We start from the raw sequence: 15156 nt of genomic DNA, 5'->3' as shown, positions 1-15156 counted from the left end.
ATTGGCTTGCTTCGAAGAGGTTTAAGGCAACGCATATTACTAATGATCAACCACATTGATACTACACTGAAAGATTACATGTTTGACCAATAATTGGCCAAGGATATCGTCGTAAACCTTAATACATGTTCACAGGAGGTCAGTGGCACCTGGGTCACTTCTGGAGCCGTGTTTGCAGAACAAGGATTTTATTTAAAGTGGTTTGATTTTATTTGCTATGACTGAAAGCAGTAAGAGCACCATGTTAAGCTTCCTGTCAATACTGCAGGTACTTGTACTGAACAGTTCCTCACTAAAACTCTATAATAATAATAATAATAATATTTTTTTTTACTTCACTACACTTCATTGTAATATCTGTATTGTATGTACAATATTATTATAAGAACATAATGTAGTTTTATAACGTAATAGTACAGTCGCTTTAAATTTCGGTTTGTTGTTTAGTTCTGCTGGGTATATAATGACAAATGCATTGAATTATTTACTACAAATGAATAATTTTCTGCATCTTTATACTTTGACTTTACTGTAACTGTATTTGATATTTATAGTGACACCAAAACACCTTGCAACCAGACAACTAATGTAAAATTTACAAAGCCTCTAGTAGAATAAAATGCACCATTAGTTTCAAAATTGAAGTGATTAGTAATGTATTTTATCCAAATGTATTAAGTTCCCTAATGATGTGGTGTAAATAGTAATGTCAAAAGTGGGAGAGGAGCTATATAGATTTAATGTTTAGATTGTAGTGTGTCCTATCGACTTATGCATAAACCACACAAATGCAGAGAGAACGTTTTTGACTTGTGCTATTTTAGTATTAATACAAAAACTTTAGTTTAATCACTTTGAATTCAGCTGATGTGATTCAGTTCTTTCAGGATAGAGTCAGTTCAGCAGTAGGTATAATTTTCTCATATAAGGACTCAGACACTCAGGAGCTTCCTAGAGGTGCAGCATATTAAACCGGCATCCCTACTTTATGAATGATTTATCTTACTCGTTTAGTAAGAAGAAAACTACATCCTTTAAAATTAACATACAGTTGGAGGAGTATCTTCATTTGAGTCATTTTGTAAGTAACGTGTTTCTCAGGTGTGGCCGTTCACGTCTCAGGTAAGTTGGATAAATAGGCAACTTTATTGTGAAAGGGTCTGTTATCGCTTTTTAAAAACCATTTATATTCAGTTAACGTAAACCACTGCGATTTTGAGTTTTGCTACGTTTATGACTCAGGTTCTAGATACGTTTTTACACATTTAAGGAAAACTCCAAACTTATAATGCCAGAATAAATCCCAGTGAAAGGACGCTCACTCAGCTGCGCATTTGCATGACTGAGACTCTTTAGCTTCATTACAGCTAGCGAATTATTATGTCCCATTAATAACAGCGCTGTAAGTAAGTTTGCAGAATGTATTCCACTGAGTTTGCGTGAACCTCTGAAGTCAGAACACCGCTGCACCTGCTGCTGCGTGATGGCTGCAGAAGACTGGGAAAACTCCGCTTTACGACTGTTTGATTTGCGCATTATTTCCACTAAAACGATGACAACGTCGGGTTGTGATTCGTAATACCAAATTTTGCTCGAGCTATTCGACCTTTGTCCCGCTTTCCTAGTTTATATGCACATTTAAAGAAAAGTAGTAATAAGCAGTAATAGAGGTATTTATTTGGTTTAAAATACATGCTAAAACTCTTATTATTTCACGGAAAGTTGTCATGATTCAACTATTATTGTGTTAAATGTATAAATATGTTGTTTGTTAGATAATAAAAGGAAACAAACAGCTGACCTAATTAAGACAGTAACACCTCATTAACAGCTATTAGTTAGTGATCAAGGCAAAGCGTTTAAATCATTACGAACTAAAATTAACTAACCCTTAAACGGACTAACTAATAGAGCAGGTGGCAGTTCTCCTGTGTGTGTCACATACTTCTAGACCATATCCTGGTTTCAAACTGAAACGTGGGCTGAAAGCTCTGTTGATGTGAGCGCGCAGCTCGCCTTTCTTTTCAAGTCTTTATGGCGTATACAACGCGGTCCAAAGTCCGTCAAAGTTTTGCTGATAAGGGGAGCCAATAAAAGCAGCAGTGTAAACACACGTCTGCCTCGGTCCAGAGTGGGCCTTATTCCGTGGATTTACATAAAGGCCGCCATCAGCCGGCCCACTCATTACCATGTTTTATATGCCCCTGCGCTCGGAAAGCATCATGGCAAAGCAGCTCCATCCTCCCCTTCAACAGGGAAGTGAAGACGTTTCTCGGAGCAGGTGCCACTAGTGAGCTCACCACAACACTGGAGCAGCAGAGGAATAAGGACACTTTCCTTTTGGCACTAATTCCCCTTTATCCACACTCAGCCGGCCTATGGTGACTTTTTAATGTTCTCTAAAATGGTATCCAAGCTGACATCCCTGCAGCAGGAGCTCCTCAGCGCCCTGCTGGACTCAGGAGTTACCAAAGATGTTTTGATTCAGGCCCTGGATGATATGGACCCGAGCCCGCCGGGCTTTGGAGTAAAACTGGAGAGTCTGCCCATGTCTCCCGCTGCTCCTCCGAGCGGCAAGATCAACGGGCCGGACACCGATTCCAAAGTCTTCCACACGCTCACCAACGGCCACAGCAAGGGTAAGTTGTCCGGGGACGAGGGCTCCGAGGACGGCGACGACTACGACACCCCTCCGATACTGAAGGAGCTCCAGTCGCTCAACACGGAGGAGGCCGTCGAGCAGAGGGCGGAGGTTGAGCGCATGTTGGCGTAAGTTGTCCACACAGATTTGTCATTAAAAGCTGCTAAATGAAGTTAAACTGCGACGGCGTGACGTTGAATGTGAAAGTGAAAACGAACGTTCATGAAGTCTTATTTAGATTTAGTTTATTTATCGCATATACGCGAGCTTTATTTTGAAGGTTTCGGCTAAAAAGTAAAAAAAAAGAAATAATAGAAAAAAGCCAGAAGCCTTTACACTGTGAAAACATACTTCTTTTATCGTTTACACTTTTAAAAAACCCGCCACCAATCGCTGTTCACTTTCAGGTTACTAATTATCCACATGGATTATTATTTCTCTACCTCTGCAAAATATCAGTTGAAGATAGTGAAAAAATAAAACAAAAATAAAAATCCGTGGTGAGTTTTTCTGAGCTTTTGGTGTAAAATTTAGAATCTAAATTATTTTAACTTTTACTTTAACAAAATGCAATAATAATAATAATAATAATAATAATAATAATAATAATAATAATAATAATAATAATAATAATAATAATAATAATAATGTATCACTTAATTATTCAACCTAATGTGAAATTAGAATGACTGTTGCCTGTAAAAATTATCTAATTATCTCGACTCAAACTTGAAAACGAATGACTGACACTCAACACAGAACCGGGAGAATATCAAAACGAACCCACGTGTAGTTAAGTTATTATTAATTTTATTCTATAAATCATCAACTGAAAGATACACAGTGGCGTGTGATTAGAGTGAATGGAGATCTGGTTATTCATTGTCAAAAGTTATAAACTAACATCTCCTACTAAACCCGCAGACTTAGATGTGGGCCTCCACATTCTCCAAAACAAACAGACGTGTGTAGGTTTGCTCTAATTACCGATGTCAGTGTGTCTGGCTCCGCTGGTGACATGCGACTAGACGCTTCGTTTTATAAATGTGACGCATAGGAGATTAATATGAGGCCCTGACAGTGCAGGTAAGGTCATCGACGTTTTAGGAGCTAAAAGTCCGATTCCGCGGAGCTAAACACCGCATGGACAAAGACAACCTACCTATAATTTACTTAAAACGAAGGTTTCTTGCTGTTGTATTTTACCTTTTTAAACGTTAGAGCTAAACGTCAGCGCAAGGTCACCTAAATATTAATTAAACAACATATGTAGTGAAAAAGACAATATAATATTTTATTGTTCTAAGTCAACTCTGTGTAATATATTTTTTATTTGAGGATCTTTAAAATATATTATATATATGTGTCTTATTAGAAGTTGTGCCAGCGTATTTGATAATTTGGTAACAATATGATTACCCTTGTATTGTGCATAATACATATTTAATATGTATTCAGGCATCCAATGTAAAACAATTAGACCTCTCTTTGTCACAGTGAGTGGCATAATAAGTCTCTCAGTCTCTAGTCTTGATTCCACTTGAACCTATTGAAAATATTTATGACGGTAGCACAGGCCACAGTGATAATTAGGTCTGTGAGAGTGGTTATTGTTGTTCCTGACCCTTTAACTCAAACACAGGGAATGGAATGAAAATATACATACGTTGTGTTGTTTGTACTTTAAAATAAAAATATAAAAAAAACTTTTTCTGTTATAGACTGATAGACTGGCATACAATCAGAATAAAGGTTCTGCTTTTTATCACTTCCCTTCAAAAGCAGCAGAACAGTGTTGAAATGAGCGACTGTTTTCTGCTCCTGTTTATTACCTGAACCCAGTGAGGATCCGTGGCGCGCTGCCCGCATGATCAAAGGTTACATGCAGCAACACAACATCCCACAACGGGAGGTGGTGGACATCACGGGCCTGAACCAATCTCACCTCTCACAGCACCTCAACAAAGGCACACCCATGAAAACGCAAAAGCGAGCGGCCCTCTACACCTGGTATGTCAGGAAGCAGCGGGAAATTCTCAGACGTAAGTTAATATTTGAGTTTCTCACAGCCTGTAATTCGTCGCTGGCAAGCAGCGCAGCGCTTTATTTGGATTTGAAACCTGTAGATATGTAGTTGGATTGAGTGTTTCCTCATGTTACCGGGTGGCATGTTCCTGCAACTACCTCCATGACCATCAGAAAACAAAATATAAGTGGAAATCACCACTATCATTTTTCTCAAGCAAAACATTCTAAACGTCATCTTTTTATTTTCCAGAGTTCAACCAAGCAGTGCAAGGTTCTGGCGGCAATATGGCAGACAAGGGCAACCAGGACCCGGCGTTCTTTTTCCCAGAGTTCAACCCTACAGGTCAGGGCATGGGTCAGCCGGGCGAGGAGCTCAGCAGTGAACCCTCCTGCAAGAAAATGAGACGCAACCGCTTCAAGTGGGGCCCTGCGTCCCAGCAAATCCTGTACCAAGCCTACGAGCGACAAAAGAACCCCAGCAAGGAGGAGAGAGAGGCCTTGGTGGAGGAGTGCAACAGGTACTGTACAAAACATCACACAGGAAACAAATGAAATCCAGTGATATCAACGCTGATCTGTCTTGTATGACCGGTTACTGCAGAGCGGAGTGTCTTCAGAGAGGCGTCTCCCCATCGAAGGCTCAGGGCCTTGGCTCCAATCTGGTAACCGAAGTGCGGGTCTACAACTGGTTTGCCAACCGGCGTAAGGAGGAAGCTTTCAGGCAGAAGCTGGCCATGGACGCCATCACGGCTCCGACCCACAGCATCAACCCTCTGCTCTCGCACAGCTCGCCTCATCATCCCCAGACCAGCGCTTCACCTCCCAGTAAGCTGCCATGTGGCGTTGCCTTGCGTGCATTTCTCTAAATGTCCTCCTTTGGCTGTAAATGTTAGAAATGACCAACACGACCGGCATCACATGTCCTGACATCTAATCCTGATTTTTTAATTGGGCAAACATTTGCATGACTTGTGTGTGACTACAGTAAGAGGAGGTCAGAGGCACAGATGATGTGATCAGAGGCAGACAAGGTGGGGGGCAGTGATCAATGAGCGTGAGTGAATGAGCTGAGCAAATGCCATTGTTATTCCGATCTTTGAAAACACAGCGAGAACAATCCGCATTGTACCTGCAATCTCCACTCCAAAGTAAGCATGGAGAAACACGACACAAAGGCCAGCGAACCTGTGACAGACCAGGGTCAGACCAGGGTCGAGGAGGACGGGGGGGAACAGACACGTTCGCATTACCTCAACATGACGCCGTCATTTCTCTATTTTCTCCTCCCGCACCAATGTCTCACCTTAGAGCGTTTCCAAAACAAGGAAACGCTGAGCGTCACTGCTCTGACCATTTCACCCTGAACTGATGTTTGCATTCGGCCTAATTAGTATTTACAGAGATGACCTAGTGCAGACAACTTAAAAACAAGGCTGATAGGGCTCCCTGCATTATCCTGACAACCAAAACCTGTGATTTGAGAGACTCACTTAGAGTCTATGCTATTGTTGTCCCCTCGTTGGTACCATGAGGTGAACTCTGAAGCTCTGAAGGTAAAACAAACACTTTGCCTTGATTTGCTTTTTAACCTTTGGTTAAGCTGGTCCAGCGTGTATTTCTTTCCGGCGTCCCAGAACACCTGACCAGGCGTTGACCTCAGGTTGCGAAGCCAGAGGGGCTGGTTATAAGGTTGGAGCGGCAGAAAGGAAGAGTCTGTGCACGGCTCCCCCCGAAAGCCTAAAGCCAGCTACTTACAAGGTGTCCTGCTGGCATCCTGCCGACAGCATCAGCTGTTTTTCAGTGTCAGCCTCTGGCCGGACAATAATACCCCAGCGGGGGGTCTCATTGCGTTGCCAGGGCACGGCCTGTATTATGCATTCTTAATGGACAATTAAAACCCTTTGCTACTACATCTCCCAGGCCTTTGATAAGGGACTCCTCTGACTTCTACTCTCTATACTCCGGCTCAGCAGGGGGTCCCTTTGTCTGTGGCGTATTGGGAGACTGCAGTGACTGTAACCTAGGTTCATTTATCTCTGCTGGGACTGAAGGAGGACTGGTTTTAAAGCCTCCCTCTCACCTTTATGGGCAGTAGTATAGATGCTTAGGCTGGGCACAGACTTGGAGCAGCAGGAGCTGTCCGCTGCAGTATTGGCTCTTTTCTGGCCAGACAGGACTGATGACCCTTTCTTTGCCTAGAGAGAGAAAGCTAGTAACCCCCTTCTGGAACCATCGCCACACCTATAGTCATACGAGCGAGAGGTCGCCGCTGGGTCAGATCAAAGAAACTCCACTTACTTGGGGAGTTTCTATTGATTCTGTTTCGGTTGAGCTGGTCAGAATTAGATAGATGGTCAAACAGTGAGACGTGCGGTTTAGGAGGTGGCCTTTTTTTGTACCTTTTGGAAATGAAAGAGATTTTGTAATCTGGCGCATGTGGACACGCATCTATGATCAGTAACATGTAAAGCAAGGTTGGAACAAGCAAGAAACTTCTAAAACAGTGTGAACTGCCCAAATGGAATAGTTTAGTCTTTTTATTTATTAATTTTATTAATATTATAATTTATTAATTATTATTTATTACATTATAGTAAAAGGACCACAAAACTAAACTGGCTGTACAAATGTGCAGTTTGCTGATAGTTATGTACTTTTTATTTATTGTTTACTTAGGAGGCGTATTTTAAGCTATTACATTTTCACTTTTGCTGAAGTAGAAACTATTGTACTGGTAGATTCAGCAGACTCAGGAGTTCCAGATCAGATACAGTAGTAGGGGGCATTGTCCGTGGGCTGCTCTGCTTCCCGTCACCTCAGGGTAGCTGAGAACAGGGGCACACACAGAAAAGAGCGCCCAACTCTGCACTTTCCACCGCTCTCAGTCACACAGAGAGAAGGGCTGGCTACGTCCTGCGGAGTCCCAGGAGGTCTGTCATATGCCCGGCACTACAATGATCACTGCCTGGGGATGGGAAGACAGGCTTTGATATTACATGGGTCACACAGGGAGCTAGAGCCCTTTAAACCTGCTGAAGATCCCCACTACCACTCCCCTTGTGAAGTTCTCGCCCTCCCCCCTGCTCCTGAAATCTGGTCTTCTAGTTGGAACTAATTTGTGATTTTACTGAGTCAAGCCCTCTTTCCAGAGTCATGAAGTTTTAACATGATAAAAAAATTGTGCTCTCAGTGTTTCAGAGTCAGAGTCCCTGCATTTTGATCGTGAAAATCCTTTTTACTGGCTTTAAAAGCATCCTTTTCTCCCGCTAACACTTTAAGAGCTTGCCCAGCTTGGAGATAACTGCCTTTTTATGAGTACTTGGCCATTGTGTGGCAATAGGGGTCATGAGTCCAATGGAGTGCTTTATTGTTCTGTGGCAGCGTTTACAAGGCACGGCGGAGTGTCGCGGGGCTGCCGCTATGCTGTAGACGACAATATGAAGTCTGTGGCCTTAACAAAATGGAGAACGGCTACTTTAGAGGATGAATTATGACCAGGTTTCTTTGTCTGTTCAGTGCTAGTTCAACATTCTAAGGATATTCCCTTGTTTTCGGTTTTTGCTCAAAGTCAAATGCAATTTTGCTACCAAATGCTTGTGTGCATCTGTTTTTTAGCCTAGCTCAGAATTGAAACATTAGCCAAACAGATGGGTCGACCGTGTCCAAAGGTTCAAAGGCCGCACAGCTCTCTAAAGAAAGTATTATAATCGATCTATCCTACAGATAGTTTTTAATATGTTAAATGTTTCACAGCTTGTTTAAATATGAAGCTACTGACAATTAGCTATGAGTTAGCTTAGCTTTTTAAAATATGAACGACCTTACAGCCTATATACAGCATCTTCCTTAACAAGATTTATTTTGCTACAGTAAATGTTTACACAATACACTAAACTATTACTATTTAGTTTTAGGTGTGAAAGAAGCTGTAAATTTTGTTACATTCATCCTAGCTACATATTACTAGCCTACAAGTAGCCTAGAAGCAAAGTAGTATAGTAAATTAAATGAAATTCCAACAATGTTGAACTTGAATTTGAGCATTATTTTATTTATGCTCCAATCTTCTGTAAAACACACAAATTTGTATCAAGGCACACAACATAAAGACTAAGCAAACGCCCTCACATCCTGTTTCAATTTCCAGCAAGAAGAAATCAGTGCTTTGTGGCCTCCCTGTTTTTTTTTATCTCGCAGCGGTTGTATGTTAAAGCTTCCTGTCAGGTCTGATCTACTTTGGCCGGGTGGTTGGCTGTCCTACCCGGGTCAGGGATGGAGAGCTCGAGTAAGATGCGAAATCTGAGTGTAAACAGAGTCTGTCTCTGCTCTCCACAGAGGGAAGGACGCTCCCTGTGTCTGTGTGAGGCTGAGAGCACAGGATAAGAATGTGTTTGACATTGCTTGTAATTGTGTAATGTTTGCTGTGTTGGTATCAGAAGGGGCCTACATCAGCAAACAGGCATTGGATTGTCATTGTGAAGGGGAGGGAGGAGACAGTCTACGTTTGGGGCTAGCAATGACACTAAGATCTTCCTTTTCATTTTCACTGAAATATAGGAATATTAAAATTTTTTCAGAGATCTTACTTTACTTTTTGATGTCCACATCCCACTACGTTCTTAATTTTTATTTACATATATTTATTATATGTCAGGTATGCTTTAACAACCAAAAAAACTGACCAAAAATAAACTGGTCAGGTTTGGGAATACAGTGCTGAGCATTATAAGGTTCTAGGTGATACAGGACAGATCTGCAAAGTCAGAAAATTTAGTTCAATAATATGCAAATTGGCTATAATCAAAGAAATTTGCGCTGACGTAATATTGAACATCATCTGTAGAATTTGTGGGCTCGCTACAGAGTTTGATAGGAGTTGTGCGTTTGTGAATGTGTGTACACAGAGAACGGCCTTGGCTGAGCTATGCAGATAGCAGCCATGGACAGGTCACTGTGTTTGTTTGCTCAGTTCTCCCCTGTCTGAGTTAAAGAGCAGGTGAGTCTGGCTGGACGCATTAACAGAACGACGCCTGCGCTGATATGTCTCCGGCCTCTGTAGCTGGTGTAGCTGTGGCACACAACAGTACGTGTGAGTCAGTACGAGCCATGCTAAACTCTGCGTTTCTCTCTCAGTGCGTTACAGCCAGGCCCCGGGTGAGGTCACCTCCTCCACGACCATCAGTCACCACGGCAGCAACGCCATGGCGACCAGCCAGTCGGTCCTCCAGCAGGTGTCTCCAGGAGGAATGGACCACAGCCACAGTCTGCTGTCACCTGACGCCAAGATGGTGAGTGAACACACCTAGGCCCTCACGGCCTCAGATTAGATAAGAGCAGGCCAGCGTTTAGCATAAACACACAAAGCAGGTTCCTGAACCTCCTCTCCCATGGAATCACCAACAATTAGCACATTGTGCTGCTGTGTTTGGAAGGTGGAGCTGGGGTTGTAGGCCATGGCTCAAACATGACACGGTCTTCCCTGGACTGCACCAGGCATGTTCATCACTCAGCCAATAAACGTGACAAAGAAACATTATGTTCTTATTGATTAAATGCCTTCCAAAGACGAGCCGCAGGTGGAGAGATGACGCCCAAATTTTTTTTTTACTTCACAGTCTCTCCCCTCTGCCCTAGTCCAATATTTGATCAGTGACAAGGGAACCTCTGAGCGGACCTATAGCACTTTTGCCATGGTGCAACAATGCATGGTGTCAAAATACAATATCATTTATTTAAACCAGGCTCATTAATAAATCATTAATTAATAAAGTTACCTTGAAAGCGTTGCATCATTTGGAGCTGTGTGTCAGAAGAGCACAGGGATTGCAGTGTGCAGCAGGTCAAAGGTGACAGCTGTGTGTTTAGCTGAGGGTCAGCTGGCTTTAGTCAGATTCAGTAGATTTAGGCTTATCCCTTCCCGGACACGTACATATGGTGGGTGTTGATTTGGATACACCTGTCTTGTGCAAATAAGAATGGACATATTAGTTTAAGTAAACAAGCTGATTCAGCAACATGATTCATGTATGCTCTACTTTTCTTTAGCATGGTTTCCTCTTTGTGTCTCATCAGTATTTGCTTATGTGCTGTGTATAAGTTGAGTTTCATAAGTGCAGTGAATACAAAAGACTCTTTACTACAGTTATTACTACAACTATTTTATTTCAGCTGTTTGTTTCACTGATGAGGCTTTACTGTATTTAACAGATACTCAAGATGATTTTTTTCTTCTTCTTTTCCCAGATTTCCGGTTCGGGTGGAGGACTCCCCCCAGTTAGCACACTGACAAACATCCACAGTTCCCACCACAGCCACCAGCAGACGCAGAACCTCATCATGCCTCTATCTGGAGTCATGGCCATAGCACAGAGTAAGTTGTCGCCTCCTGGAGATTAAAAGTCATCGTCGTTAGTTTCATCCCCACTGGTGGTCTGAGCAATGTTTTACTGCGTTCGTGCAGGTCTAAACACGTCGCAGTCTCAGACGGTGCCTGTGATCAACAGTGTGGCAGGAAGCCTCGCGGCGCTGCAGCCTGTGCCGTTCTCCCAGCAGCTCCACAGCCCCCACCATCAGAGTCTGATGCAGCAGTCCCCCAGTCACATGAGCCAGCAGCCTTTCATGGCGACCGTCACACATTCGCACAGTCAGTAACACGTTTGCTTTTTATTAATGGAAATGGTTATGCTTCAAAATACTGCCCTCAAATATTTATTTGCAAACTACTATAATAAAACGCGTTAAATTTTATATGACATGTGTTTTTATTCTTGTTTTTCTTTGCAGTGTACCCTCACAAGCAGGAGCCTCCGCAATACTCTCACCCTTCACGTTTCCCATCAGCCATGGTGGTCACAGACGCCAACAGCCTCAGCACCCTCAGCTCCATGTCCACAAGCAAGACGGTCAGTCTTCATCACATCACATGGCATCACATCTCACCAGCTGCGGCTGCACTCAGCCTATCACCTGTTAAAGCTAGTCCAACCAATCAGTAAAGGGGCATTTGTATTGTAATTGGCGTTAAATGGCATAGGATTGGAATGAGTTATTTTTCATCTTCTGTAAAGCAACACACACACACACACACACACACACACACACACACACACACACACACACACACACACACACACACACACACACACACACACACACACACACACACACACACACACACACAAATCACGCTGACATCCTCTCAGTGCTCCGATATAGAGAAGCGACACAATCGAAGCACAGTAACTTGTGGAACTACTTTAATGGCAGGGGAGAAGTGTGTGTGTGTGTTATGATGGTCTGTTGACTTATTTAATTCCTGTCACATTAGGATGCTCCTGTAAACAAGATGGTGCAACTTGGGGGTCTCTCCTGGGTAAATACAACTTTATTCAGTCATGATCAGTCATGTAGTTACAAAATGAGTAAAGGCATCAAGACACTGAAGTAGCTGTGCACATTGTTACTGTTTGGGAATCCTGCTGATATGCATTTGCTGTTTGAATCCAAACCAATAGACAAGGCAGACATGTGGATAACACACTCCTCCAAATTCCCATTTCCTCTTCAGCCTTCAATCAATCACATGTTCTTTCACCCTTAGCGCCTCTTGATTAACGCTCCCCCCTTTCACTTTGCTCTGCTAAGAGTTAAGGAAATGAGCCTCGATGTTGATCAAAGTTCTCAAGCCCTGTGTCCTGCTACTTTCCTCCATGCTACAGTGAGGCTGGAGATGAGATGTTGTGGGTGGGGGTGGGGAGGAGGCTTTTTTTTTTCTTTGGTAATTACCTCTTCCTCTTTCCTACTTCTCCCCGCTCATGGTGATCGCTCCAGCCTGAAATGTTGTCTGCGGTGCTTTCACACGCTCAATTTCCCACGCTGGGCCAGAGCACATGTACCTGTAACTGCTACTGACTGACTGATAGGTTGATGGGGTGATAACATGGTAGCACTCGCAAAACACAAATCTATTAGAGGCTGGAGGATAATAGACATATGTTGACCTGGGTGCTCTTCTGCAGGGAGAATTGGTGATTTGTACTGACACACAATCATGCTTAGCGTAGATATAGTGATAAAAGCCTACAGTATAAAACTATACTTCATTTATTATGAAAATTCCAATTTTAAGCAATTTAATATTTGAAGTATCATATGTCAGATATATTAGTTTTTAACAAACATGAAATCCTTTAATTAATATTATCACATATAGATTTAATTTTATTTAGACATTAACTGACTAAGTATAAATAACAAAATTAATAAAATTACTATGATAACATTCAAGTAATGACTTAAGTTTTGACTTTTGTACATGACTATCACGACCTGTGGTATTTAACAAACCCATTTGAGGGGTAAACAATTAGCGAGCAGGATCTCCTGGGGATTTTCTTATCAGGATTCTTCTCTTGATACGACCAGCACACTTAGGCTTTATAGCACTCAGTGTTTACTAAGAACCCTTCATTATAACCAGTTCTGCTGAGGTTCTAGCTACAGGTCAGCTTTATCAGGTGAGGCTGTTTGCTGGCTGCAGGGCCACACCGGGGTCACCTGCCTCCACCCCTGTTGGGGAAAGAAGGGGGAAAATCCACAGACATAACAAAATCGTTAGTGTAATTGTGTGTATTTAACAGTAGCAGACGAAATCTTCACGTTAATCACTACACATAATAATCATTCTCCACACAAGACATGCATTTATATATTTCTCTCATTTTGAAAAACAATAACACCAAACCTGTTCTTACTAGTTACACGTCTACTGGAAACTAATGGGTTTATTTGTTCCCCTGAGTTGTGGATTTAAACACATTTTACAGAACAAGTTGCAACTAACACTGAAAAATTAAGAAACATGCCACATTCCTTGTATTCACGCATTTGTGTTTTAAGTAGTAAATCAGTCGTTAAATAGAAGTACTAAGGTAAAAAGTAAAAAAGAAACATTTTGAACTGGTGCCATAGATAGCAACAGCTGAGTGAATAGGTTAATTAGCTTAAGTGAAAATTAATTTGCTGTAAAACAAGCAAACTGGATCTGGACTGCGTAATTGATTAATGAGAAAATCGTTCAAAAATTATTCAATTTTAAAACTAATCATTAGTTGCACCCTTATAATTGGTGTGATAGCATGAAGAATGTAGAGTGCCTAAATGAGTGTACTTGTTGTTTTCACCGTTAGTATCTGCTGTGTATTGCGGCTCTACACATTATATACATGTACGTGTGTGCCTGTGTCACTGGACAGGAGGTTATTATGGCCAATTTAGTCTGACACTTCCCTCCCGCTCTTTTTCAGTGTCCTCTTCAAGCCTGGTGAGAGCGTCCACCTGACTTCCCCGGTGCCAAGCAACTGGAGCAAATTTTTCCATCCTCTTACGGCGGTAACCATGACAACTCCTAATACCCGGCAACGGTGCGCTGGATGATGAGTCAGTCAACAAAACAGGACAGGAGGAGGGACAACGGTGAGCAAGGCGTTAGAAATGAGGACAAAGAAGGGCAGAAAAAACAAACTCACCGCACCTGAAGAGACTGGACTCCCCTCTGTTGTACACATGCGATCAACCAGGATGCATCATTCTTAAGCAGTCCTTGAAAACAGTATTCAGTTTTTCATGCCCCATTCATAAGAAAAGAAAAAAACAAAGCGCATTCATCCTTCTGATCATTCCATTCTCCCTTTTTTGTGTGTGACGTGATGAAGGAACAAAACCCAGACAACATGAACTGCTCATGAACTCTATAAATCTGAGAGAGGATTGGCGCATGTACCATACAACATATGAAAATATACATGAGCCACTATGCAGCCTCTGTGAAGGCTGACGGACTCAGGGGAGACGACTCACTCACAGGAGGTGCCCCAGACGCCTTTGTGTGCAAGCAGAACCCTTTGACAATCGCAACAACTCGTGCTGATCTAGTGCATGAAGTTGACTTAATGGGCTTTAAAGGAGTCTTCCATGTTATTATCTCACACTCAGTTTACTGTACTGTTTTGAGTGCAGGTGGTGAATCCTCGTCGCGAGGTGAGGGATTCGTTTTGGGTTCAGCGTGTATACTGTGATCGAAAGATTTTGACAATCTTGAAAGGACTATGCAACATGTTTATAACTGTTTGCGATTGCTTCGCGTAACTGGATTCTGCATCGAACACTTGCGACTGGAAATGAAAATGCACAGCAAAGTCATCAACAATGATAGAATGCTAGGATTGCTGTTTATAAAGCTGCCTGTGAAATGACACAAAAGCAGATGGATGGATGTGTGTGTAGCGTAGGTACGACTTCTATTTGTCACCACACCACGTCCCAAAAGCTAGCCTGCCATATCTACAAACCTAGTCTCACCTTGTGGGGGGAGAAATGACTCACACTTTAAAAGTGGCCCTTCCCCTTCGTGGAAAACCTCTGAGTGTTGTTTGCACACAGATTCAGGTGAATTGCAGGAATGGAACTCCCCCCCTTCCAGCCCTCCC

The 15156-nt window shown here is 42.4% G+C and overlaps 1 protein-coding gene across 2 annotated transcripts; it reads left to right on the top strand.

Moving 5' to 3' along the window:
* The first annotated feature begins 1077 nt into the window (after positions 1–1077).
* On the top strand, positions 1078–15156 carry hnf1ba (HNF1 homeobox Ba). Of its 2 annotated transcripts, XM_029172137.3 has the most exons (10): positions 1078–2769; positions 4484–4683; positions 4920–5187; positions 5271–5494; positions 9803–9957; positions 10913–11039; positions 11130–11312; positions 11453–11571; positions 11997–12041; positions 13975–15156. In XM_029172137.3, the coding sequence occupies exons 1-10, from the start codon at positions 2393–2395 to the stop codon at positions 13993–13995; spliced, it is 1719 nt and encodes a 572-aa protein (XP_029027970.1). In that variant the 5' UTR covers positions 1078–2392; the 3' UTR covers positions 13996–15156. The 2 variants fall into 2 exon arrangements, with proteins under 2 accessions (XP_029027970.1, XP_029027971.1); XM_029172138.3 differs by lacking the exon at positions 11997–12041.

The sequence above is a fragment of the Betta splendens genome, chromosome 13 (assembly GCF_900634795.4).
Source record: "Betta splendens chromosome 13, fBetSpl5.4, whole genome shotgun sequence".
NCBI lineage: Eukaryota > Metazoa > Chordata > Actinopteri > Anabantiformes > Osphronemidae > Betta > Betta splendens.
The sequence above is the reverse complement of the archived record's forward strand: the minus strand, read 5'-3'. Positions and strand labels throughout refer to the sequence as shown.